Genomic DNA, 22,018 nt, shown 5'->3' with positions numbered 1-22,018 from the left:
GTGATTATATAAAAGATTTTGGTGGAAGAAAGATAGCGAAGAGTGATTATGGAGATATGTAGGAGCAAGCATGAGACAAAGGCAGAGAGAATGAAAGTTGTAAAATATGTGCACCTCTATAGGTGCATGGCCTTATTTGTGTGTGTGTGTGTGTGTGTGTGTGTGTGTGTGTGTGTGTGTGTGTATACTCACGCTGGCATTCTTTACAGCAAGCTCCAGGCATGTAGATTGGAGCTGTATCAGGGGGACACTGAGGTGGTGGGCAGAAAATGCTCTCACACTCCACTGTACCATTCTGTAGGTGGAAAACACATACACACACACAAACACACACCGCCATCATCAATAAAAGAGCTTCACAATCACACGATTCTGCAGCATGAACTGTCAGAATCAGACAGTGACTGTCATGAATGCTGATGGCATCTTCAAAATTTTCACAAATAAAACAAAGCCCAACAAATGCTCAGGTGTGAAGCAACTGATCTTGAGGGTGTGTTCCCACACTGACAGCAAAAAAATAGCTTGACTTGCCAACTTTCTGTACTGTTTGTTGCTACAAATTTAGTATTTTTTTTCTAGTTTGCCAGTAAAAAATATCTACAAAAATGCCAATGGGCTAAGACAGATAGGAAAAAAATAACAAAAGTAAATATTTTACTATAAATAAATATGAATATTAACACATATAGATATTACAGTTTTTCTCAGTCGCTTTGGTGCATTTCTCACAACACTATTTACATTTGCACAACAGTTAATGCATTTCTCAAAACAATTAGTACAAACTGCAAAACCTAGTTGATAACCTGCAAAAGCGTGTCACTTGCTCAAAATGGATAGCTCATTCCTCAAAAGCAAGTATTCATGTCAATGAAAGTGTCAGTGTCATCAAGATGAAAAGTCCTGACACCATTGTTTATGAACAAGATAGTCAAATGGCTTTGTCATGTTTTCATTATGACAGTTTACTCTGTAAATTTTTTCCTATGCAAAAAAGTCAGATTTTGGTGACACTTCCTGAAAATGCTCAAGACAGCACTATATACTATTTGCACAGCCATTTGAAAACTACAGTAAAGCTAGACATTACTGTATTTAGTGAGGTATCTGAGTACAAGACACTGAATATGTATGTTTCACATTTTTACTTCATATGCTCTTTGCAATTCTAATTTATTCAAAGCATTGTGCAAACGAATAAATACACCCTTATTTACAACAAACATAAACTCCCTTTGGGTAGAGCTGTGCACAATTGTAAACAATATTGCAGTACATATTGGAACTGAACCTACAACATATAGGTATGTAAATCATTCATGCACATTTGCAGAAATTGTTCAATTTAGAAGACATTTTCAGGAAAAAAAAGATTTAAAATTTTTTATAAAATTTGCTTGACAGATTTTGACAACTAGTTCAACATTTTTGTATGTAATGACTCAAGCAATGAAATGAGGACTATTAGTTTTATATGGAATGACTATTCAGCATTCACAAGTTTAGTTAATTTTGACTGACATGACATAAGCAAATGATAATGTTATAAAACAGCAGAGAGTTGTATGAAAGCAATTGATGCATGTCCAAAAGCATTTGCAATTTGTTGGAAGGAATGAGAAACTGCTACTATGATGTGCACAAATGACTAAATGTTGTGGAGGTTGAAGTAAATGTTGTGCAAATGTAAATAGTGTTGTGAGAAATGCACCAAAGCGACTGAGAAAAACTGTAATATCAGTACATATAATTACAAAACATTTTAAAATATTAAATTATAAAATGAATTCTCATAATACTCATATATGAAAACAAACTTTAACATCTTATTTTCAGTAAACGTATAATGCTTTGAATGTCACCGAGACCCTGATGGGGGACATTGTAATGGTAAACAAAAAAAAAAAAAAAAAAAAAAAAAAAAGGAGTACAAATTTTATTTCAATGTTTTTGCATTTTTTTCACAAACATTCTGCATTCACAGAGAAGTTTACAAGCTGTTAGTTTACAAAACCTTTAAAACTTTAAAAAACTATATTTGAGGGAAAAGAACTATATTTCAGTGCTTTTGCGTGTGAATGTAACAGTAAACAAACATTTTCACAGGAGAATGCAAATGTTTTGTGCACAAACAAAGTTTCTCAGGGGAAAAGCAATATTTTGCGAGAAAATGCAAATGTTTTGCGAGCGAATGCAAAGTTTCTTTGGGGAACGTAATAGTATTTCGAAAGAATGTAATTGTTTTGCAAGACAATGCAAAGTTTCAGAGGCCAACGCAACACTTTTATGAGAAAAAGCAAAGATTTTAGTTTTGCAAAAGAATGCAAATATTTTATGACCGAACACAAAGTATCTTTGGGGAACGTTATAGTTTTACGAAAGAATGCAAATGTTTTGCGAACAAAAAGTTTCGTAATAGTAATAGTTTTGCGAGAGAACTCAAATGTTTTTTAAGCAAACACAAAGCATCTCTGGTGAGTGTAATAGTTTAATGAGAGAAAGCAAATGTTATGCAACACAACACAAAGTTTCACAGGGAAATGGAAATGGAAATGTTTCACCAGCGAATGCAGATTCTTGAGGGGAACTAAGCAGTTTTGCGAAAGAATGCAAATGTTTTGCAAGTGAACGCAAAATTTCTCTGGGGAAGGTAAATGTTTTGCGAGCGAATGCAAAGTTTCTTTGGGGAACATAATAGTTTTGCGAAAGAATGCAAATGTTTTGCGAGCAAACGCAAATTTTCTCTGAGGAAAGTATTCATTTTGCGAAAGAGTGCAAATATTTTGCGAGCAAATGCAAAATTTCTCTAGGGAATGTAATAGTTTTGCGAAAGAATGCAAATGTTTTGCAAGTGAACGCAAAATTTCTCTAGGGAACATAAAAGTTTTGCGAGAGATTGCAAATGTTTTGCGAGCGAATGCAGAGTTTCTTTGGGGAACGTCATAGTTTTGCAAAAGAGTGCAAATGTTTTGTGAGCGAACGCAAACTTTCTATGAGGAACGTCATAGTTTTGCGAAAGAGTGCAAATGTTTTGCGAGTGAATGCAAGATTTCTCTAGGGAACGTAATAGTTTTGCAAAAGAATGCAAATGTTTTGCGAGCGAATGCAAAGTTTTTCTGGGGAACGTAACAGTTTTGCGAGAAAATGCAAATGTTTTGTGAAAGAATGCAAAGTTTCACAGGGAAACAATACTTTTGCGAGAGAACACGTGTATTTTTCTTGAGGAAATGCAATATTTATGTGAGAGAATGCATTAAAATATAATTTTTACTTCCATCTCTCACTTATTTTTTTTTATCACCATGTTCCCTTAGCGGCTCTGTAGGATATTGTGGAAACACATCACATCACATCACATCACAGCTCATTTGCATAATTTGTACTGTCACTCATGTCTTCTCTACTATTACTGAAAAGAATGACTTCCAGTTGCTTTCATCGTGAACGGCCCTTGAGTTTGTAGTTCCGAGAGCCATCTCTTGTTTATATTCAGACCCAGTCATTTCACAGTCACCTCATCCTGGCAATACATGAACTTACTGAGCATGTGCAGTTTCTGCATCCATCTATCCAAGCATCATCATCCCTGTATATCTCTCCATTCAGGGTGCACGTCCTCTCACAGTAACAGCCATCCAAGTACTTCATCTTCTCTTCGGCAAGTGCCAACTACAGCAATGAAGACGTGAGGAAGAAGAGAGGGTGAGACTGAATGATGAATCAATATAGAGGGAGGCGATACAAAAAATGATGAGCAAGCAAACAATAAATGTTAGAAGGAGAGGGAAATAAAAGATTTATGATAAAGACAACATTTGTGGTGTTCACTATGAAGCACATTAAACAGACCATAACACTAGACCTATTGGCATCTAACACTATAAACCTTGCATACTGGAGAGAGTAAGTCTCAATAAAAAGAAAACTCAGAATATAACAAAAACTCATTTAAAGCCTAAGATAATCCTGACAGATTTCCCTCTTTTGTCATTTTGCTCAAAAACATTAAATAACACTTAATTTACACTTCTCATTCAGTCCCTTGCAAAGCATGCTGGGAACTAGAAATTCCCTGCTCAAATGATTTATTTATCATTCATGTCGCCCCAATGCAAAATGATTAAATAAACTTTTATATTACACATTTAAATTCATTGCACAAATTGAAATTAATGAAACTGTGACCAAATTCAACAACTGTTTTGCATTATTAGAATAATAAAAGTGAGCAAGCAGCAAAATCATTTTTAAACACAGGCTACTCCAATGCAAACATATTTTTTTTACAAACTTACCTTGCTTGATGTTTTAGCCAAAATATCTTGAAGTTCCATGATCTTCTGAACCAGCCCATGGAAGTCATTACAAGTGGGACAAGCTACAAAAGTGGTGAACATGCATTAACGGCATTCCCAGCCTAGTAAGTAAACAAAGCGCATAGTTATTTTTTTCGGAGGGTATACACTTACTACGGTTGAGATCTGGACACTGGACGATGTATCCATGGGGTATGACAACCAGCTGAACATCTTGCATCACACCCTGACATGGCAGAAAGTCAGAGAGATGTAGACAAGACAAATGTACAATTTTACATATTTTTTGGACTATGTTCAATGTGCAAGACTGTGTTGTACCCTGAAGAACCCATGGGCGTCATTTCTTTGACCAAGCCAGATGTTTGTTCCTCTGGGAAAGTCCATAGATGGCGTCTCCACAATCCTTTCGTAAATTCTGAAAGAAAGCACAAATAAAAACAACACATGAGTGGACATTGGTACAGACTACTACAAGGCATTTAAATCTATCTCTGGCGGTTCTCAAGCCATTCACCTGTTGCAGTCAATATGGAGCACCACTTGGGTGGCGCTGAATGCCAGGGAGACTTTGTGCCAGTGTCCATCTGCTAGACTATAGGGGAAGACCTCTCTCTGCTGCCGCTGGTCTGAAGTTTGGAAGAAGAGACGGATCTCATTACGCAGACCGCTGCTCTCTACCTCCAGAAACCTGAGGAGGATGCCAAGAAAACAGATTTACCCTTGTGAAAAGTCACAATCATGCTTGAAATCTCAGAACTCCAGGAAATAACTGCTGCCAAAATGTTTTCTGTTAGCCCTAATGTTCCCATGCACAAGACTTCTGCAGGTTAAGCTGCCAAGCGACCATTATTAGATTCTGGAATGTGGCAAAGCAGTAGGGAATAATGCTGCTCAAGGGAATGTTGGAGTTTTGAATAAATGTGAAGAGGAGCAGTGATCCGTGAATCTTTTGGCCTGTACTCCGAGTGCTGACCTTAAAGAGGTGGTAGAATCAATACTGTGTGTGTTTAAGAAATGTCAGTGGACACCCCAATCAGAAGTGTTACAGACATTCCATCAGGAGAACAGATTATCCGTTCCTCTGAGGAACAGTAAATTAAAACAGAAAAAATAGATGGAAAGTTTTACAGGAGCAAAAGCCTACCAGAAGAATGAATGTACAGATAGCCCAATAGATAGACAATGGATGCATGGATGGATGGATGGATTGAGAAAGGGAGGGGGAGAGAGATAGGTGGATAGACAGAGAGACAGACAAAAAGACTAATGGATGGATGGATGGATGGAGAGAGAGAAATGGAATGGACAGACGGACGGACCAACCGATAGGTCAATGGATAGATGGAGTGATGGTTGAATGGACAGGATGGACAGAGAGATAGACAGATTGTCCAATAGATAGATAGATAGATAGATAAACGGATGGACAGACCGATGGATGGATGGGATGGATTGAGAAAAGGAGAGACGGACAGACCTACAGACAGACCGATGGATGGATGGACAGACAGGCTGATCAACCAATAAAAAGACAGACGGACGGACAATTGATTGATTGACAGACAGACAGACGGATGGATGGATGGATGGATGGATAGAGGGATAGAGGGAGGGATAGACAGTCAGACAGACAGTATGGATGGATGGATGGAGAAAGGGATGGAGGGATGGAAAGAGTGAGATGGAATAGACAGACAGACAAACTGAAAAACTGATAGGCCGATGGATGGACGAATGGAAAGATTGAGGAGGGAAGGGATTGAGGGAGGAAGAGAGAGATGGAATGGAGGGACGGACGGCAGACAGACAGACCAATAGGTCAATAGATAGATGGAGTGATTGATGAATGGATGGATGGAGGGATGGACAGACACATAGATAGATAGATAGATAGATAGATAGATAGATAGATAGATAGATAGATAGATAGATAGATAGATAGATAGATGGATAGATAGGATAGACGGATGGATAGGATGGATGGACAAGGAATTGAGGAGGGATGGACAGACAGACAAATAGATAGGTGGATGGATAGAGGGAGGGATAGACAGTCGGACAGACCTACAGACAGACCGATGGATGGACTGACAAACAGATCAACAAATAGACAGACTGATAGGCCGATGGATGGATGCATGGATGGATGGATGGTTGGACTGAATGAATGAACAAACGACTGATCGATCAACAGACAGACAGACTGATGGATGGATGGGATGGATAGACGAGGGGTTGACAAAAGGATGGACAGACAGATAGACAGATACATAGGTGGATGGACAGAGGAAGGGATAGACAGTTGGACGAACAGATAGACTGATGGATGGAATGGATTAAAAGAAAACTTAACAGATCAACAGACTGCTCGATTCAGTGAGAGAGAGAGAGCTGGAACGAATGGATGGATAGACAGATAGATAGATAGATAGATACATACATACATACATAGATACATACATAGATACATAGATAGATACCTTTGTTCTCCATAGTGGATGGACAGCAGCACTCCGGAGCTGAATTTCTCCTGTTTGAGGGTCAGTAGAAGAGTGAACTCAGTTCTTCCTCTCAACTTCTGAAGAATTCTCTCTGCTGCCTTGAGGGAAGCTCTTGCATTCCTTGATGTGCCTGATGGAGAGACTGACAAAGTCAGTGAAGGAGAAATTCTGAGGCATTTGCTCATTCAACTTGGATCAACTGAATATATGATCTTATAGGCTTTACATATTAAAAGGATCCCAGAACAGGTCACACAGATGCATTTGATCCAACCATCACTGTGTGGTCAAGTTATGTAGGCCTATTCAACACAATCATCAGCTTGTAATTTAATTAGTTAAACATTTAGGTTATTGGTACCAAGCTAAACTGGCTTCGAAGAAGAAAGAGCCTTTAATTTCCAGACCATGATGTAGCTATGGAACTATGATGGCCGTTTTGAGCCAACGGGACCATTATTTTATTTATGTTTAAATATCCACTTTGGAGCCAGTGTGAATACTGAAGTAAGCAGAAACAATGAGCATGATAAATACAGAGGGGTCAAAGTTTGGCTAGTTAGCATAGTCCGGTTAGCCCCAGCAGGTAAAATCTAGACCATCTGCCCTCAAAAAGAATCTTTTGCCATAAATACCATTTATAACATATAAGTTACATATATATATATATATATATATATATATTTTTTTTTTTAATTGCTGCAGTTATGAATAAAAAAACTGTAAATAAAATAAAATAGAATAAAATAAAATAAAATACAAAATACCAATGAGCAAAGATGGCAGTCGCTGAGCAACAACCATTGAGATGAATGGGAAATCTAACAGATAGCTTTCTCTAGACATCCTTGGAGCATACAAAGGACAATTTTAAGGAAATGAGGATGGTAGGCTGACATGCAGGTCACGTTATGACACTGATGTGAGCGGCAATATAACAGAATTTTAAAAAAAAGAGACAGAAGGAAGGAGGAAACACACTGGGCTGATGAGTTGGATGAGGAGGACAGAGGAAGTTGACTGTCTCCTCAGGGACAAATATTTAAATCAGTCCTGTCAAAACATAAGAAATGTCTGGGTCTGGTCCTCTCACAGGGTAAAAAACACACAACATACACACACACTCGCACACACATAAAGGCCAACCAGGGAACACTAATGTTCTGTAGCTATTGTCAAGTAAAGCTCAAGGGAGCTGTAAGCCGCAGCCGTGAGCCTATTGTACGCCAGGAATGAGGCGGAGTTTCAGCACCTTCATTAATCAAATACACTGTACGACAGTGAACTGAAGCTAACCTGGTAACCTCAACAATCCGCAGAGGACACCACAGCTGATCTAATGGATTCCAGGACAGTTCACAAGTATCAGCATTAAAGTCCTCTGGGGAAGTGCTAGGAAAACAAGTTTTTTCCTGACACCTCTCCGATTAATTCCCATCGGATCGACACTTTGTCTCAGATGCGCTATTCTTCTATCCCGCTCATCATTGAGGGTTGTATTAATGTGCTGTAAATCAAAGGGTAGCCGTTCGATGGCAGCTTTTAAAGGTCAGAGAGCAGCTAGGGACTGCTGATGGCTATCCGCTAGGAAATTATGTAGATTACCAATAATGAGTCTTTAAATAAATACATTTAAACACATACAAAATAAATAGTTACAAATCTGTACAGATAAAGAGTTATCTATTGATAAATAAATATATAAATAATAAATAAATAAATAAATAAAATAGTTACAAATCTGTACAGACAGTTAGCAAAACATAAAATATAAAAATAAAATACTCAAAAAGTTATATATAGTAAAAAGGCAATAAACAAACAACCACATAATAACAATAAATAAATAAATAAATAAATGGTTTATAAGTCAGCAAAATATTACATTTTAATAGATAAATAGTTACAAGTCTGTACAGATAGAGACAGCAAAATATTATATTTAAATAAACTAACTAACTAACTAAATAAACAGATAAATAGTTACAAATCTGTACATACAGTAAGCAGAACATAAAATATAAAAATAAAATACACAAAATGTTAAATATAGTAAAAGGGCAATATAAAATAAATTAATTATTAATAAATTATTTATTAAATAAATAAATAAATAAATAACTACTAATCTTTACAGATAGAGTCAACAAAATATTACATCTTAATAGATAAATAAATAGTTACAAATCTGTACAGACAAAACATAAAATATTTTTAAAAAATACTGAAAAAGTTAAATATAATAAAAGGACTAAATAAATAATAAATAAATATTTGCACTTTAATAAATAAATAATTACAAATCTGTACAGAGCTACCAAAATAAATAAAACAACTAAATAAATAGTTACAAATCTGTACAGACAGTTGGCAAAACAAAATATTAAAAATACTGCATATTTTAAATATAATAGAAAGGCTAAATATAAAAATGAATGAATGAACAAATAAATCTGTACAGATAGAGTCAGCTAATTTTAAAATTTTAATACATAAATAGTTACACATCTGTACAGACAGTTATCAAAATATTAAATATAAAAAACTGTTCTGAACAAGTGAAATATAATAAAAAGGCGAAAGATAGATAAATAAATATATAAATAAATCTGTACAGGCAGAGTCAGCAAATGATTAAATTTTAATAAATAAATAAGTAGTTACAAAAGTTACAAATAGTTAAAAAGCAAAAAAATAAAAAAGCTAAATAAATAAGTTGGCTAAATATTAAAAAAAAAAAAACAAAAAAAAAAACATGTATAAATATGTATAAAAATAATCTAAAATAATAAATTAAAACATTTAATAAAAACATAAAATAGATTTAATCATATAAATATTTATATACTAGTTTTTGAATAAACATAAAAAATGCTAGTATCTTATTTCAGGAACATCTAATTTCTAATTTCCAGATCATGAGGACACAATCACCACAGAGCAAGAAGGCAAACAGTAACCTGAATCTGTAATCAATCGCTCCGAGTTATCAAACACCACAGCACTGCTGTGCCTCAAGAGAACCAATAACTTCAATAACGATAAACGAGAAATGGGCTCCTGGGAGCGAGAAACACAGTGTGATGCAAATTAGGTAACTCGGGTGACACTATTCTGGCAGAATTGGAATTAAAAACCTTTAAAGAAAAGATTGCTGGTGAGTTTTCCTGATGACGCTGAGCATCCGTGCCAGCAATAATATGAGCAATTACACATAAAAAGCACTTAAATTGATCACAAGTCAGGCTACTTATGATGCAAGCGCTTAAAAGTCTGTCCCAACGTACCTTAATGAAAATTTAAAGCTAATGTAAAAAAAAATCCTCATTTACAACTGATGAATTATTCAAGGCCTATTATAATGACAAAACGAACAAGTGTCTCTCCTCAAGTTAACATTGCATTAATCAGACGATACAGGTCCATTATTCAGTGCCTCAAAGCAGTGGTTTAGCAGAAATGCCACAGATGCATGTATTAAGGAAACAGCACAAAAATGAAATTTGAGTGAGTAAATTATATCATAATTTCTCTCTTTGGGTGAACTGTTCTTTTAAGTCTCTGCAAAAAATGAACAGCAGACACAAAGTCGAGACATGGAATCTCAGCTAGGGAATGCGGGATGAGTGATACGAGTGACGTAGAGTATATGTCTGGTCCAGACGGCATCAGTGCACAGGAGAAACACTTAGCTGATGTCCCTCCTGGCTGCTGCATGCTCAAATAGCTGATGAATGAGCAGGAATCTGATCCTGGCACTTAAAAGATCCAGTCAGCACCAGGTCTGGCAGAGGAGGTACAACTATGCCAAACTTCTTTCTTTTATTGTTTGCTTCCACCCTGCTCCATCCATCTGCTCATTAATTCATTCAGTGAAACACAGCCACACTCAGACTTACAAATGCATATTGGGCATTTCAATGTTTAACATCATCTTTAACTTTTTTTCTGTGAGTGTGCTGTGATAAATATGTTACTGTGATGGAAAATTACTCATACCATGATATAAGATTTTGTTCATACCGCCCACCCGCACTTACTCAATAGCACAATCTCTGGCTACAGTGGCACTATAACATGTTTAGCCTTGAATTATCTTTAATATCTCCCTCCCTCCTCCTCATCCTCCTCCCCTCTTTTCTTTTCTTCTTTCCTCTCCTGTATAAACAGCACAGCATGGATGTCATTGACGGACATTGATAGGTCTCTCATCTGCATTCTGCACATTTATGACCTTGTCTCGAAGCCTGTCTGTTAGATCCCAATTCTACAATCCCACTGGCATTTACTGGAGCGCCAATCAATACTGTGGAGGTACCACCTTCCCAAATTAGAACAAGACTATTGCCTCAACAGATATCAAATGCTTCTGTTTATCCTAGAATGTTAGATTTTTTTCTACCAAATATGCATGCATCCTAAGTCTGTCTAATGCAATGTGTGTGTTTATGGGTGTACAGTTGCACACGCACAATGTGTACAGTATGAATACATTCCCCAGAGCAGCAATGTCTCATACACCATTCATACTGCAGTGCGGAACAGAAGTGATGACACAGATGCTGGCTAGCTGCAAACCTAGAACGTTACTGCACGCATAAAAATCTGTCATCATCACAGGTCATGGGAGCGGTGACAGCATAGTGCTTAAGCAACTAAAAGGTTGGTGGTTTTATCCTAAGGTGCTGAAGAGCGGTTGAGCCAGAAAGCAGAGAATGACCATCACCACTGTGCCCTTGAGCAAGACACTTAACCCCAAACTGCTCAAAGCGGGATGTCAATCTGGATGAACAACCAGCTATAAATCACTGGAGGGACACGATGCTATAGACAGATGCTAAAACAGCCCTCCACATAAACAGAGTGTAATGGAACAGAAGAGAACAAAATAAATAAAACATAATACAGAATACAACAGACTACTCAAAGAATAGAGAATAGAATAGAATAGAATAGAATAGAATAGAATAGAATAGAATAGAATAGAATAGACAAGGCGTAAAATACATCAGAATAGAACAAAATACACTAGAGCAGGTACAGACTACACAAAGAATAGAGAATAAAATAATAGAATACGGCAGACCACACACAGAACAGAATAGAATGGAATGCAGTAGAACCGATATAGAAATCACAAACAACAGGACAAAATAGAACAGAATAACTAGAGTTGGAATAGAATAGAATAGAATAGAATAGAATAGAATAGAATAGAATAGAATAGAATAGACAAGGCGTAGAATAGTTCAAAATAGAACAGAATACACTAGAGCAGGTACAGGCTGCACAAGAATCAAGAATAAAATAACAGAATACAGTAGATCACACAGAACAGAACAGAATAGAATAGAATGCAGTAGAACTGATATAGAAAATACAAAGAATAGACCAAAATAGAGCAAAATGCACTAGACCAGGAATAGAATAGAATAGAATAGAATAGAATAGAATAGAATAGAATAGAATGCACTAGAGCAGGAATAGAATAGAATAGACAAGGCGTAGAATAGCTCAGAATAGAACAGAATACACTAGAGGATGAATGGAATAAAATAGAATAGAACCGACTAGGTGTAGAATAGACAAGGTGTAGAATAGTTCAGAATAGAATAGAATACAATAGAATAGAATTATTCAGAATAGAACAGAATACGCTAGAGCAGGTACAGACTACACAAAGAATAGAGAATAAAATAACAGAATACAGTAGATCACACAGAGAATAGAACAGAATAGAATAGAGTAGAATAGAACAGAATAGAACAGACAAAGCATAGAATAGACAAGGCATAGAATAGTTCAGAATAGAACAGAATACACTACAGCAGGAATAGAATAGAATAGAATAGAATAGAATAGAATAGAATAGAATAGAATAGAATAGAATAGTACAGAATAGAATAGAATAAAATAGACAAGGCATAGAATAGTTCAGAATAGAACAGAATACACTACAGCAGGTACAGGCTACACAAAAAATAGAGAATAAAATAACAGAATAAAGTAGACCACACATAGAATAAAATAGAATAGAACAGTTCACAATAGAATAGTTCAGAACAGAATAGAATCGTTCAGAATATAACAGAATACACTAGAGCAGGTACATACTACACAAAGAACAGAGAACAAATTAACAGAACACAGTTGATCACCCAGAGAATAGAACAGAATAGAATAGAGTAGAATAGAACATAATAGAATACACAAGGTGTAGAATAGTTTAGAATAGAACAGAATACACTAGAGCAGAATAGAATAGAATAGAATAGAATAGAATAGAATAGACAAGGTGTAGAATAGTTCAGAATAGAACAGAATACACTACAGCAGGTACAGGCTACACAAAAAATAGAGAATAAAATAACAGAATACAGTAGATCACACATACAATAAAACAGAACAGAACAGAATAGAAAAGAATAGAACAGATATAGAAAAGACAAAGAATAGAACAAAAAAGAACAGAATACACTAGTGCAGGAATAGAACAGAATAGAATAGAATAGAATAGTGAACAGAAGTCAATAAAAAATTAATTCAAAAATTTAGCTGAATAATTTTAGCTGTAACTTTTCTATTAATCATAATTTTAGAAATACAGTAGAAGTGAGAAGAAAATAGTATACAAGACTGCAAAGAGCAGCAGTCAGTGACATGAAAAACTTAATTTTAAAAGCCCTAGAAACCGACTTCTTTGGTAACTGGTTCTATTTATCATACTGTAACTCTGGAGCCATAAACTGCATCATCCTGGCATTCAGAGTGAGCCGTGGAGCCAGATGTTATTCCCTTCTCTACCCGTTGTCCTCATTAACTACATCTCCTGAATGGGATGACAATTCTTTGATGGGCAAGAACTTGCTGCTCAACACAGGAGCCTGTTTACTCCTGGGATTGATGCTTCACTGTTGGGTTGATCCATTTTTCATGAGAGATTAAGTGGGATCTGGAATTATGCCGTTCTAAACCAGCTGTCTGCTTGGCTGTTTCCTCTCACCAGATGTTGACAATAGATTCCAATTGCTCTAAATTGATGAAGCTCACTGTGAATGCGTTTTTTCTGCTACTGAGCTGCTGTGATGTCAGTTACACTCTGATACTAAAACAAAAGCAAAAAATCACATGCCAACTCGATTGACTTGGTAAATGCCAGTCACACGCACCTTCAAACAGATATGCTCTGCTCTCATTGTGGAACCCCTGGACCTGGGAGACTCCAGCATTTGATTTCACAAGATCAAACTCCTGGAAGATATCCACATGTAATGCTGGATCAACCCCAAAACCTGAAGCTAAGGAACACAAACATAAGGAATCACTTACAAACATTCCATATAAAATAGCACTTTAACATAAATATCAGCTTTTGTATACTTAGATAATGACCACCATAATAATACATCTGATAATATATTAATACATATTCAAGTTAATCAACACTAAGCATAATAAACATGTACTCAATTTTACATCTGTCCATGTGATGTGATTCCAATGCATTGCATTAAAAAAGCAGTATTTACAGTATTTTACAGTAAATTACATGCGTAACTTTCTTTAACATTTACGGTAAACTCATTTACAGTTAACAGGTATTCGCAGTTGCATTTTAATTCTTTTTCATTTTTATTATACGTTAAATATACACAATTTAGAACACATTTATATAGAATACTTCAATATTTGAACATATTTCTCAACATTTCCGTTGCTCAAACCCAATAAGCAAAATTTAACCATCCCATAACCATATAAGCACCCATCCCGTTACCGAAATTCACTAGCAATAAGACGTCCGACAAATACTGCGCTTACCACAGAAAAGTCCGAGAGTGCAAAGCGCAAAATAAAGTTTGAATAATCCCATTGTGAAGGAGCTGAGAGAAACGCCTATTCCATCATGCTGATGTTCTGCTGGATACTGAGCGAGATGCGCATCAGTGATACATCTCTAATAAACGCATCCTCAAACCTTTATTACACTTCGCCAAAACTTTAGCAAATAAACACGGGGATATAAAGCAAGAATGAAAACTCCATGAGGCGAAAATTCAGCTTCTGGAGATGCAGTGTCTTCTTGTGAATGAGCGGTCAGTGGAGAGATGCAGGTGCGTCTGTCCTCCCATACGACCAGAGAGAGAGAGAGAGAGAGAGAGAGAGAGAGAGAGAGAGAGAGAGAGAGAGAGAGAGAGAGGCGCACCTGCAGCTCATAAATTCTGCCACCTGCTGGTCATGCACATGAATATGTTTCACCTATACAAAATAACATTTGAAGTTTGCAAATACATACAGTACGCACACAAGATCACAAAAACAGCTTTTATTAAAGACGGTAATATTATTACACGCTCAAATAGTTTAAAAAAATCCTACACTGTAAAAAATAAAAAACACAATTTGTTGAGTCAGCTTAAAATAATTTGTTACCCTGCTGCCTTAAAATTTTAAGTTCAGTCAACTAAAATAAGTTTAATCAACTTGAAATGTTAAGTTGTACTAAGCAACAACTTAGATATTTGTGTTTGCTAAACTTAACAGATCGGTAAGTAACCCAGCTGCCTTAAAATTTTAAGTTGATTCAACTCAAATATCTAAGTTGTCACTTAGTATAATTTAACATATTAAGTTGAATAAACTGTTTTTGAATCGACTGAACTTAAAATTTTAAGGCAGCCAGGTAACAAATTATTTTAATTTGACTCAACAAATTGTTTTTTACAGTGTATGGGAGACAAGGGCTTGTTGGCTTTAAATGTTTATTTCGGTTTCACATTTTTGTTGTTGAATTTTATTTTTATTTTTTTAAATTGTTTAAATTTCGTAATAAAACCTATTTTTATTTGCAATGTTAATTAATTTTATCTGAAATTTATACAATTATCCACTTTATTTCTCAACACAACAGTAAATCATTTCCACTGAATAAAAAAATAAAAAAAGGTTATTGCTACTTTTTATCTCACAGTTCTGACTTTTTTCTCAGAACTGCGTGATACAACTTGCAATTCTGACTTTTTTCTCAGAATTTTGAGATATAAACTCGCAGTTGCTAGTCCAATTTTGCGTTGAAAACGACTGATATGTTCTCAGAATTGTGAGTTTATATCTCACAGTTCTGATTTAATAATTCGCAATTGCATGGTATAAAGTCACAATCGAGATATAAACTCGCAATTCTGAAAAAAAAGTCAGAAATGCGAGTTTATGTCTCGTGATTCTGACATTATAACTCGCAACTGTGCGTTTATATCACGCAATTCTGAGAAAAAAGTCAGATTTGCGACTTTATAACTTGCAATTGAGTTTATATCACAAAATCTGACTTTATATCTCACAATTCTGAGAAAAAACTCTGAATTGCTAGTTTGTATTGCACAATTCTGAGAAAAAAAAATCTGAATCGCAAGATGTAAACTCGCAATTGCGAGGAAAAATGTCTGATTTAGAGATAAAATTCAATTCGCAATTACCTTTTATTGTTTATAAAAGGTAAGTGGCGGAAACGGGCTAACGGTAAATAACTAAAAGAATAACAACGTGCAGTAGAGATAAAACAATTTGCGCTACAAACCCGTCTGATTATGATAATAAATTACAGTGAAATGATAACAAATACCAGTTTGCAATACCAAGCAGCAGCATAAGGGATTGTTTCTGTTCACCTAAAAAACTGGAAACCAATGACACCGGAAGTCTCGCACATATTCTAGATGCGCCTGTTTTTACGTGAACACAGGTAAAATTAAACTTGATATTTGATCAAATTTAAAATAATTATGGACTCCCTTATTATTTTTTTCTAAATATGCTGCTTTGATTATTTAACTCCTCACCAACATGTTAATGATCAAAAGTAACTAATGTAAGTCAGAGGAGATGAACTGATTAAAATATTCATTCACTAAAGGCATATGGAAAAATTTTTGTTGCTTGGATATCCAGTGGCACTTAAATAACTTAAATAAGACACGTTGCCATGGCATCTGCAGTGCATTTGCATATGAAGTAGGGTCAAAGAAGAAGGTCATGTGAGGCAGAATTAATAATTGCAGGACCAATCAGACAGGTCATGCATCCAGCGAGCATTTTACGACACGTGGCAGACTTGCACCATTGATACATGTAGCACAGCACTGTGTTAAAATGGCTGGCTTTCCGAAAATGCTAGTTGCAGCTGTTATCTGTCCATGTGAATGTTGTTCCAACGCATAGCATTAAAAAAAGGAGGGTGTTTGTGTGCATGTGCAGTGATAGCTCATGCATTATTAATGAATCATTTGGATGGCAAACCTATAAATCTGATTACACGATCCCACCATCACTTATTATTTATTAGACCACTGTAGCAATATGCATGATATTAATCTAAATGAATATAAACCAGAAACCAGTGGTGAAAACAGAGTAAGAGAGTAAGAAACTGCTGTATGTTGTCGTGCACACTTTCAGTTTCCACAATGACAGCTCAAGGCATCAGTTAGACAGAAGGCAGCTTAAAAAGCAATGCACAGGGAGGTAGCTGTCCTCCATATCAGTTCAGGCACTACATAACAACAAGTGTTTCAGACAACAGCCTGTCTGCATGACAATTTTTGTGGCCTCCAATAAAAATAGCAGTTGGGGACTGCAGTATGAGTGCTGTGATCATTCTCTTAACTCGAGAGAAAAATACAAACCACAGGACTTCATCCGATTAAGTGAGAGGGAGTGTTTTTAATATATTCCTCACCGATATTCCCCATGGTTTGGGATTATAAATGCTTTATAGTTCATTTTAAGCCTTTCAACCTCTTGGATGGTGGTGGTCATGTTAGTTGGTAACTCAGTATCAGTGTTGGGGGTAACAAATTACAAGTAACATGAGTTATTTAATCAGATTACTTTTAAAGTAACTAGTAAAGTAATGCATTACTTTTTAATTTACTAGAAATCTGAGATACTTTTTCGAATAAGTAAATCCAGCCAGAAAAAAGTCAGAATTGCAAGTTTATATCTCACAATTCTTACCTTATAATGCACAATTGCGAGCTTATTCTGAGAAAAAAGTCAGAATTGCGAGTTTGTATCACGCAGTTCTGAGAAAAGTTTAGAATTGCGAGTTTGTATCACGCAATTCTGAGAAAAGTTTCGAATTGCGAGTTTGTATCACGCAGTTCTGAGAAAAGTTTCGAATTGCAAGTTTGTATCACGCAGTTCTGAAAAAAAGTCAGAATTGCAAGTTTGTATCACGCAGTTCTGAGAAAAGTTTTGAATTGCGAGTTTGTATCACGCAGTTCTGAGAAAAGTTTTGAATTGCGAGTTTGTATCACGCAGTTCTGAGAAAAAAAGTCAGAATTGCGAGTTTGTATCACGCAGTTCTAAGAAAAGTTTCGAATTGCGAGTTTGTATCACGCAGTTCTAAAAAAAAAGTCAGAATTGCAAGTTTGTATCACGCAGTTCTGAGAAAAGTTTTGAATTGCGAGTTTGTATCACGCAGTTCTGAGAAAAAAAGTCAGAATTGCGAGTTTGTATCACGCAGTTCTGAGAAAAAAAGTCAGAATTGCGAGTTTGTATCACGCAATTCTAAGAAAAGTTTCGAATTGCGAGTTTGTATCACGCAGTTCTGAGAAAAGTTTAGAATTGCGAGTTTGTATCACGCAATTCTGAGAAAAGTTTCGAATTGCGAGTTTGTATCACGCAGTTCTGAGAAAAAAAGTCAGAATTGCAAGTTTGTATCACGCAGTTCTGGGAAAAGTTTCGAATTGCGAGTTTGTATCACGCAGTTCTGAGAAAAAAAGTCAGAATTGTGAGTTTGTATCACGCAATTCTGAGAAAAAAGTTTGTTCACGCAGTTCTGAGAAAAGTTTCAGAATTGCGAGTTTGTATCACGCAGTTCTGAGAAAAGTTTAGAATTGCGAGTTTGTATCACGCAATTCTGAGAAAAGTTTAGAATTGCGAGTTTGTATCACGCAGTTCTGAGAAAAGTTGCGAGTTTGTATCACGCAGTTCTGCGAGTTTGTATCACGCAATTCTGAGAAAAAAAGTCAGAATTGCGAGTTTGTATCACGCAATTCTGAGAAAAGTTTCGAATTGCGAGTTTGTATCACGCAGTTCTGAAAAAAGTTTAGAATTGCGAGTTTGTATCACGCAGTTCTGAAAAAAGTTTAGAATTGCGAGTTTGTATCACGCAGTTCTGAAAAAAGTTTAGAATTGCGAGTTTGTATCACGCAATTCTGAGAAAAGTTTCGAATTGCGAGTTTGTATCACGCAATTCTGAGAAAAGTTTCGAATTGCGAGTTTGTATCACGCAATTCTGAGAAAAGTTTCGAATTGCGAGTTTGTATCACGCAGTTCTGAGAAAAAAGTCAGAATTGCGAGTTTGTATCACACAATTCTGAGAAAAGTTTCGAATTGCGAGTTTGTATCACGCAGTTCTGAGAAAAGTTTCGAATTGCGAGTTTGTATCACGCAGTTCTGAGAAAAAAAGTCAGAATTGCGAGTTTGTATCACGCAGTTCTGAGAAAAGTTTCGAATTGCGAGTTTGTATCACGCAATTCTGAGAAAAAAAGTCAGAATTGCGAGTTTGTATCACGCAATTCTGAGAAAAGTTTCGAATTGCGAGTTTGTATCACGCAGTTCTGAAAAAAGTTTAGAATTGCGAGTTTGTATCACGCAGTTCTGAAAAAAGTTTAGAATTGCGAGTTTGTATCACGCAGTTCTGAAAAAAGTTTAGAATTGCGAGTTTGTATCACGCAATTCTGAGAAAAGTTTCGAATTGCGAGTTTGTATCACGCAATTCTGAGAAAAGTTTCGAATTGCGAGTTTGTATCACGCAGTTCTGAGAAAAGTTTTGCGAGTTTGTATCACGCAATTCTGAGAAAAAAGTTTGAATTCTGAGAAAGTTTGCGAGTTTGTATCACGCAGTTCTGAGAAAAGTTTAGAATTGCGAGTTTTTGTATCACGCATTGCGAGTTTGTTCTGAGAAAAGTTTCGAATTGCGAGTTTGTATCACGCAATTCTGAGAAAAGTTTCGAATTGCGAGTTTGTATCACGCAGTTCTGAGAAAAGTTTCGAATTGCGAGTTTGTATCACGCAGTTCTGAGAAAAGTTTCGAATTGCGAGTTTGTATCACGCATTCTGAAAAAATTCTGAGTTTGTATCAAGTTCTGAGAATTGCGAGTTTGTATCACGCAATTCTGAGAAAAGTTTCGAATTGCGAGTTTGTATCACGCAGTTCTGAGAAAAGTTTCGAATTGCGAGTTTGTATCACGCAGTTCTGAGAAAAGTTTCGAATTGCGAGTTTGTATCACGCAGTTCTGAGAAAAGTTTCGAATTGCGAGTTTGTATCACGCAGTTCTGAGAAAAGTTCAGAATTGCGAGTTTGTATCACGCAGTTCTGAGAAAAGTTTCGAATTGCGAGTTTGTATCACGCAGTTCTGAGAAAAGTTTCGAATTGCGAGTTTGTATCACGCAGTTCTGAGAAAAAAAGTCAGAATTGCAAGTTTGTATCACGCAATTCTGAGAAAAGTTTGGAATTGCGAGTTTGTATCACGCAGTTCTGAGAAAAGTTTAGAATTGCGAGTTTGTATCACGCAATTCTGAGAAAAGTTTTGAATTGCGAGTTTGTATCACGCAATTCTGAGAAAAGTTTCGAATTGCGAGTTTGTATCACGCAGTTCTGAGAAAAAAGTCAGAATTGCGAGTTTGTATCACACAATTCTGAGAAAAGTTTCGAATTGCGAGTTTGTATCACGCAGTTCTGAGAAAAGTTTCGAATTGCGAGTTTGTATCACGCAGTTCTGAGAAAAAAAGTCAGAATTGCGAGTTTGTATCACGCAGTTCTGAGAAAAAAAGTCAGAATTGCGAGTTTGTATCACGCAATTCTGAGAAAAGTTTGGAAGTTTGCGAAAAGTTTGTATCACGCAGTTCTGAGAAAAGTTTAGAATTGCGAGTTTGTATCACGCAATTCTGAAAAGTTTTGAATTGAGAAAAGTTTTGAATTGCGAGTTTGTATCACGCAATTCTGAGAAAAGTTTCGAATTGCGAGTTTGTATCACGCAGTTCTGAGAAAAAAGTCAGAATTGCGAGTTTGTATCACACAATTCTGAGAAAAGTTTCGAATTGCGAGTTTGTATCACGCAGTTCTGAGAAAAGTTTCGAATTGCGAGTTTGTATCACGCAGTTCTGAGAAAAAAAGTCAGAATTGCGAGTTTGTATCACGCAGTTCTGAGAAAAAAAGTCAGAATTGCGAGTTTGTATCACGCAATTCTGAGAAAAGTTTCGAATTGCGAGTTTGTATCACGCAATTCTGAGAAAAGTTTCGAATTGCGGGTTTGTATCACGCAATTCTGAGAAAAGTTTCGAATTGCGAGTTTGTATCACGCAGTTCTGAAAAAAAAGCCAGAATTTCTGAGATACAAACTGAAAAAAAGTCGAAATCGCAAGTTTATATCCCACAATTCTGACTTCAGAATGCGCAATTGCGAGCTTATCTCATAGATCTATGAAAAAAGTCACAATTGAGTTTGTATCACTGTATGATGCAATTCTGAAAAAAAGTCAGAATTCCGAGTTCGTATCACGCAATTCTGAGAAAAGTTTCGAATTGCGAGTTTGTATTTTATTCAGTGGCGGAAATGGGCTTGCATACAAAGTTTTGTTTGAGCTGCGCCCTCTAATGTACAGATGTGAAATTACATTTCCCTTCAGCCTGAGGCTTATTCGTTTCATTTTTGGTGTGAAAGGGCTTTTACGTTTGCCAAATATAGAATTTTCTATATTAAAAACACACAAGCAAGCCCAGCCCAGATTTTAAAAGTAACGCAAAAGTAGTGTAACGCATCAGTTTTTAACAAAAAGTAACTAAGTATTGTAATTAGTTACTTTTTAGGGAGTGATGCAATATTGTTGTTTAAGTTACTTGTTTCAGAATGTTCAAAGAACATTCAGAAGTAATGTAATGATGTTTTCAAATGATAAAATGGAATGTTATTATGAGAACACTCCATGGAGAACACTAATTAGAATGTCATTAGATGGTTTTAGAACATGTTTTTGTTAGCAGAGTAGTTAATGACTTATTAACCTGCTGGGGGGAAAAAAAATTAAACTATCCTAAGGTGGTTGGATGACTGCTCATCGGAAAGTCATTGCACAAAAAAGTTTCCAGTGCACAGAAAATATTAAACAGCAATGTAAAAGACCAAGGAA

General features: G+C 35.9%; 1 protein-coding gene across 2 annotated transcripts in view; it reads right to left on the bottom strand.

Moving 5' to 3' along the window:
* nell2b (neural EGFL like 2b) overlaps positions 1 to 14,964 on the bottom strand; it is a 61,025-nt gene extending 46,061 nt beyond the window's left edge. Inside the window, exons 1-9 of one of the 2 annotated variants that reach the window (XM_051107800.1) lie at positions 14,645 to 14,964; positions 13,993 to 14,121; positions 6,803 to 6,965; positions 4,837 to 5,010; positions 4,641 to 4,737; positions 4,473 to 4,545; positions 4,299 to 4,381; positions 3,544 to 3,672; positions 193 to 295 (exon numbers count right to left, since the gene is read on the bottom strand). In XM_051107800.1, the coding sequence (XP_050963757.1) occupies positions 193 to 295; positions 3,544 to 3,672; positions 4,299 to 4,381; positions 4,473 to 4,545; positions 4,641 to 4,737; positions 4,837 to 5,010; positions 6,803 to 6,965; positions 13,993 to 14,121; positions 14,645 to 14,696 (1,003 nt within the window). In that variant the 5' untranslated portion in view covers positions 14,697 to 14,964. The remainder of the gene's footprint in view (positions 1 to 192; positions 296 to 3,543; positions 3,673 to 4,298; positions 4,382 to 4,472; positions 4,546 to 4,640; positions 4,738 to 4,836; positions 5,011 to 6,802; positions 6,966 to 13,992; positions 14,122 to 14,644) is intronic. The other variant, XM_051107801.1, reaches the window with a different exon arrangement.
* Between the last annotated feature and the right edge of the window lie 7,054 nt (positions 14,965 to 22,018).

Source organism: Labeo rohita, chromosome 4, assembly GCF_022985175.1.
Source record: "Labeo rohita strain BAU-BD-2019 chromosome 4, IGBB_LRoh.1.0, whole genome shotgun sequence".
NCBI classification, from domain to species: Eukaryota; Metazoa; Chordata; class Actinopteri; order Cypriniformes; family Cyprinidae; genus Labeo; species Labeo rohita.
The sequence above is the reverse complement of the archived record's forward strand: the minus strand, read 5'-3'. Positions and strand labels throughout refer to the sequence as shown.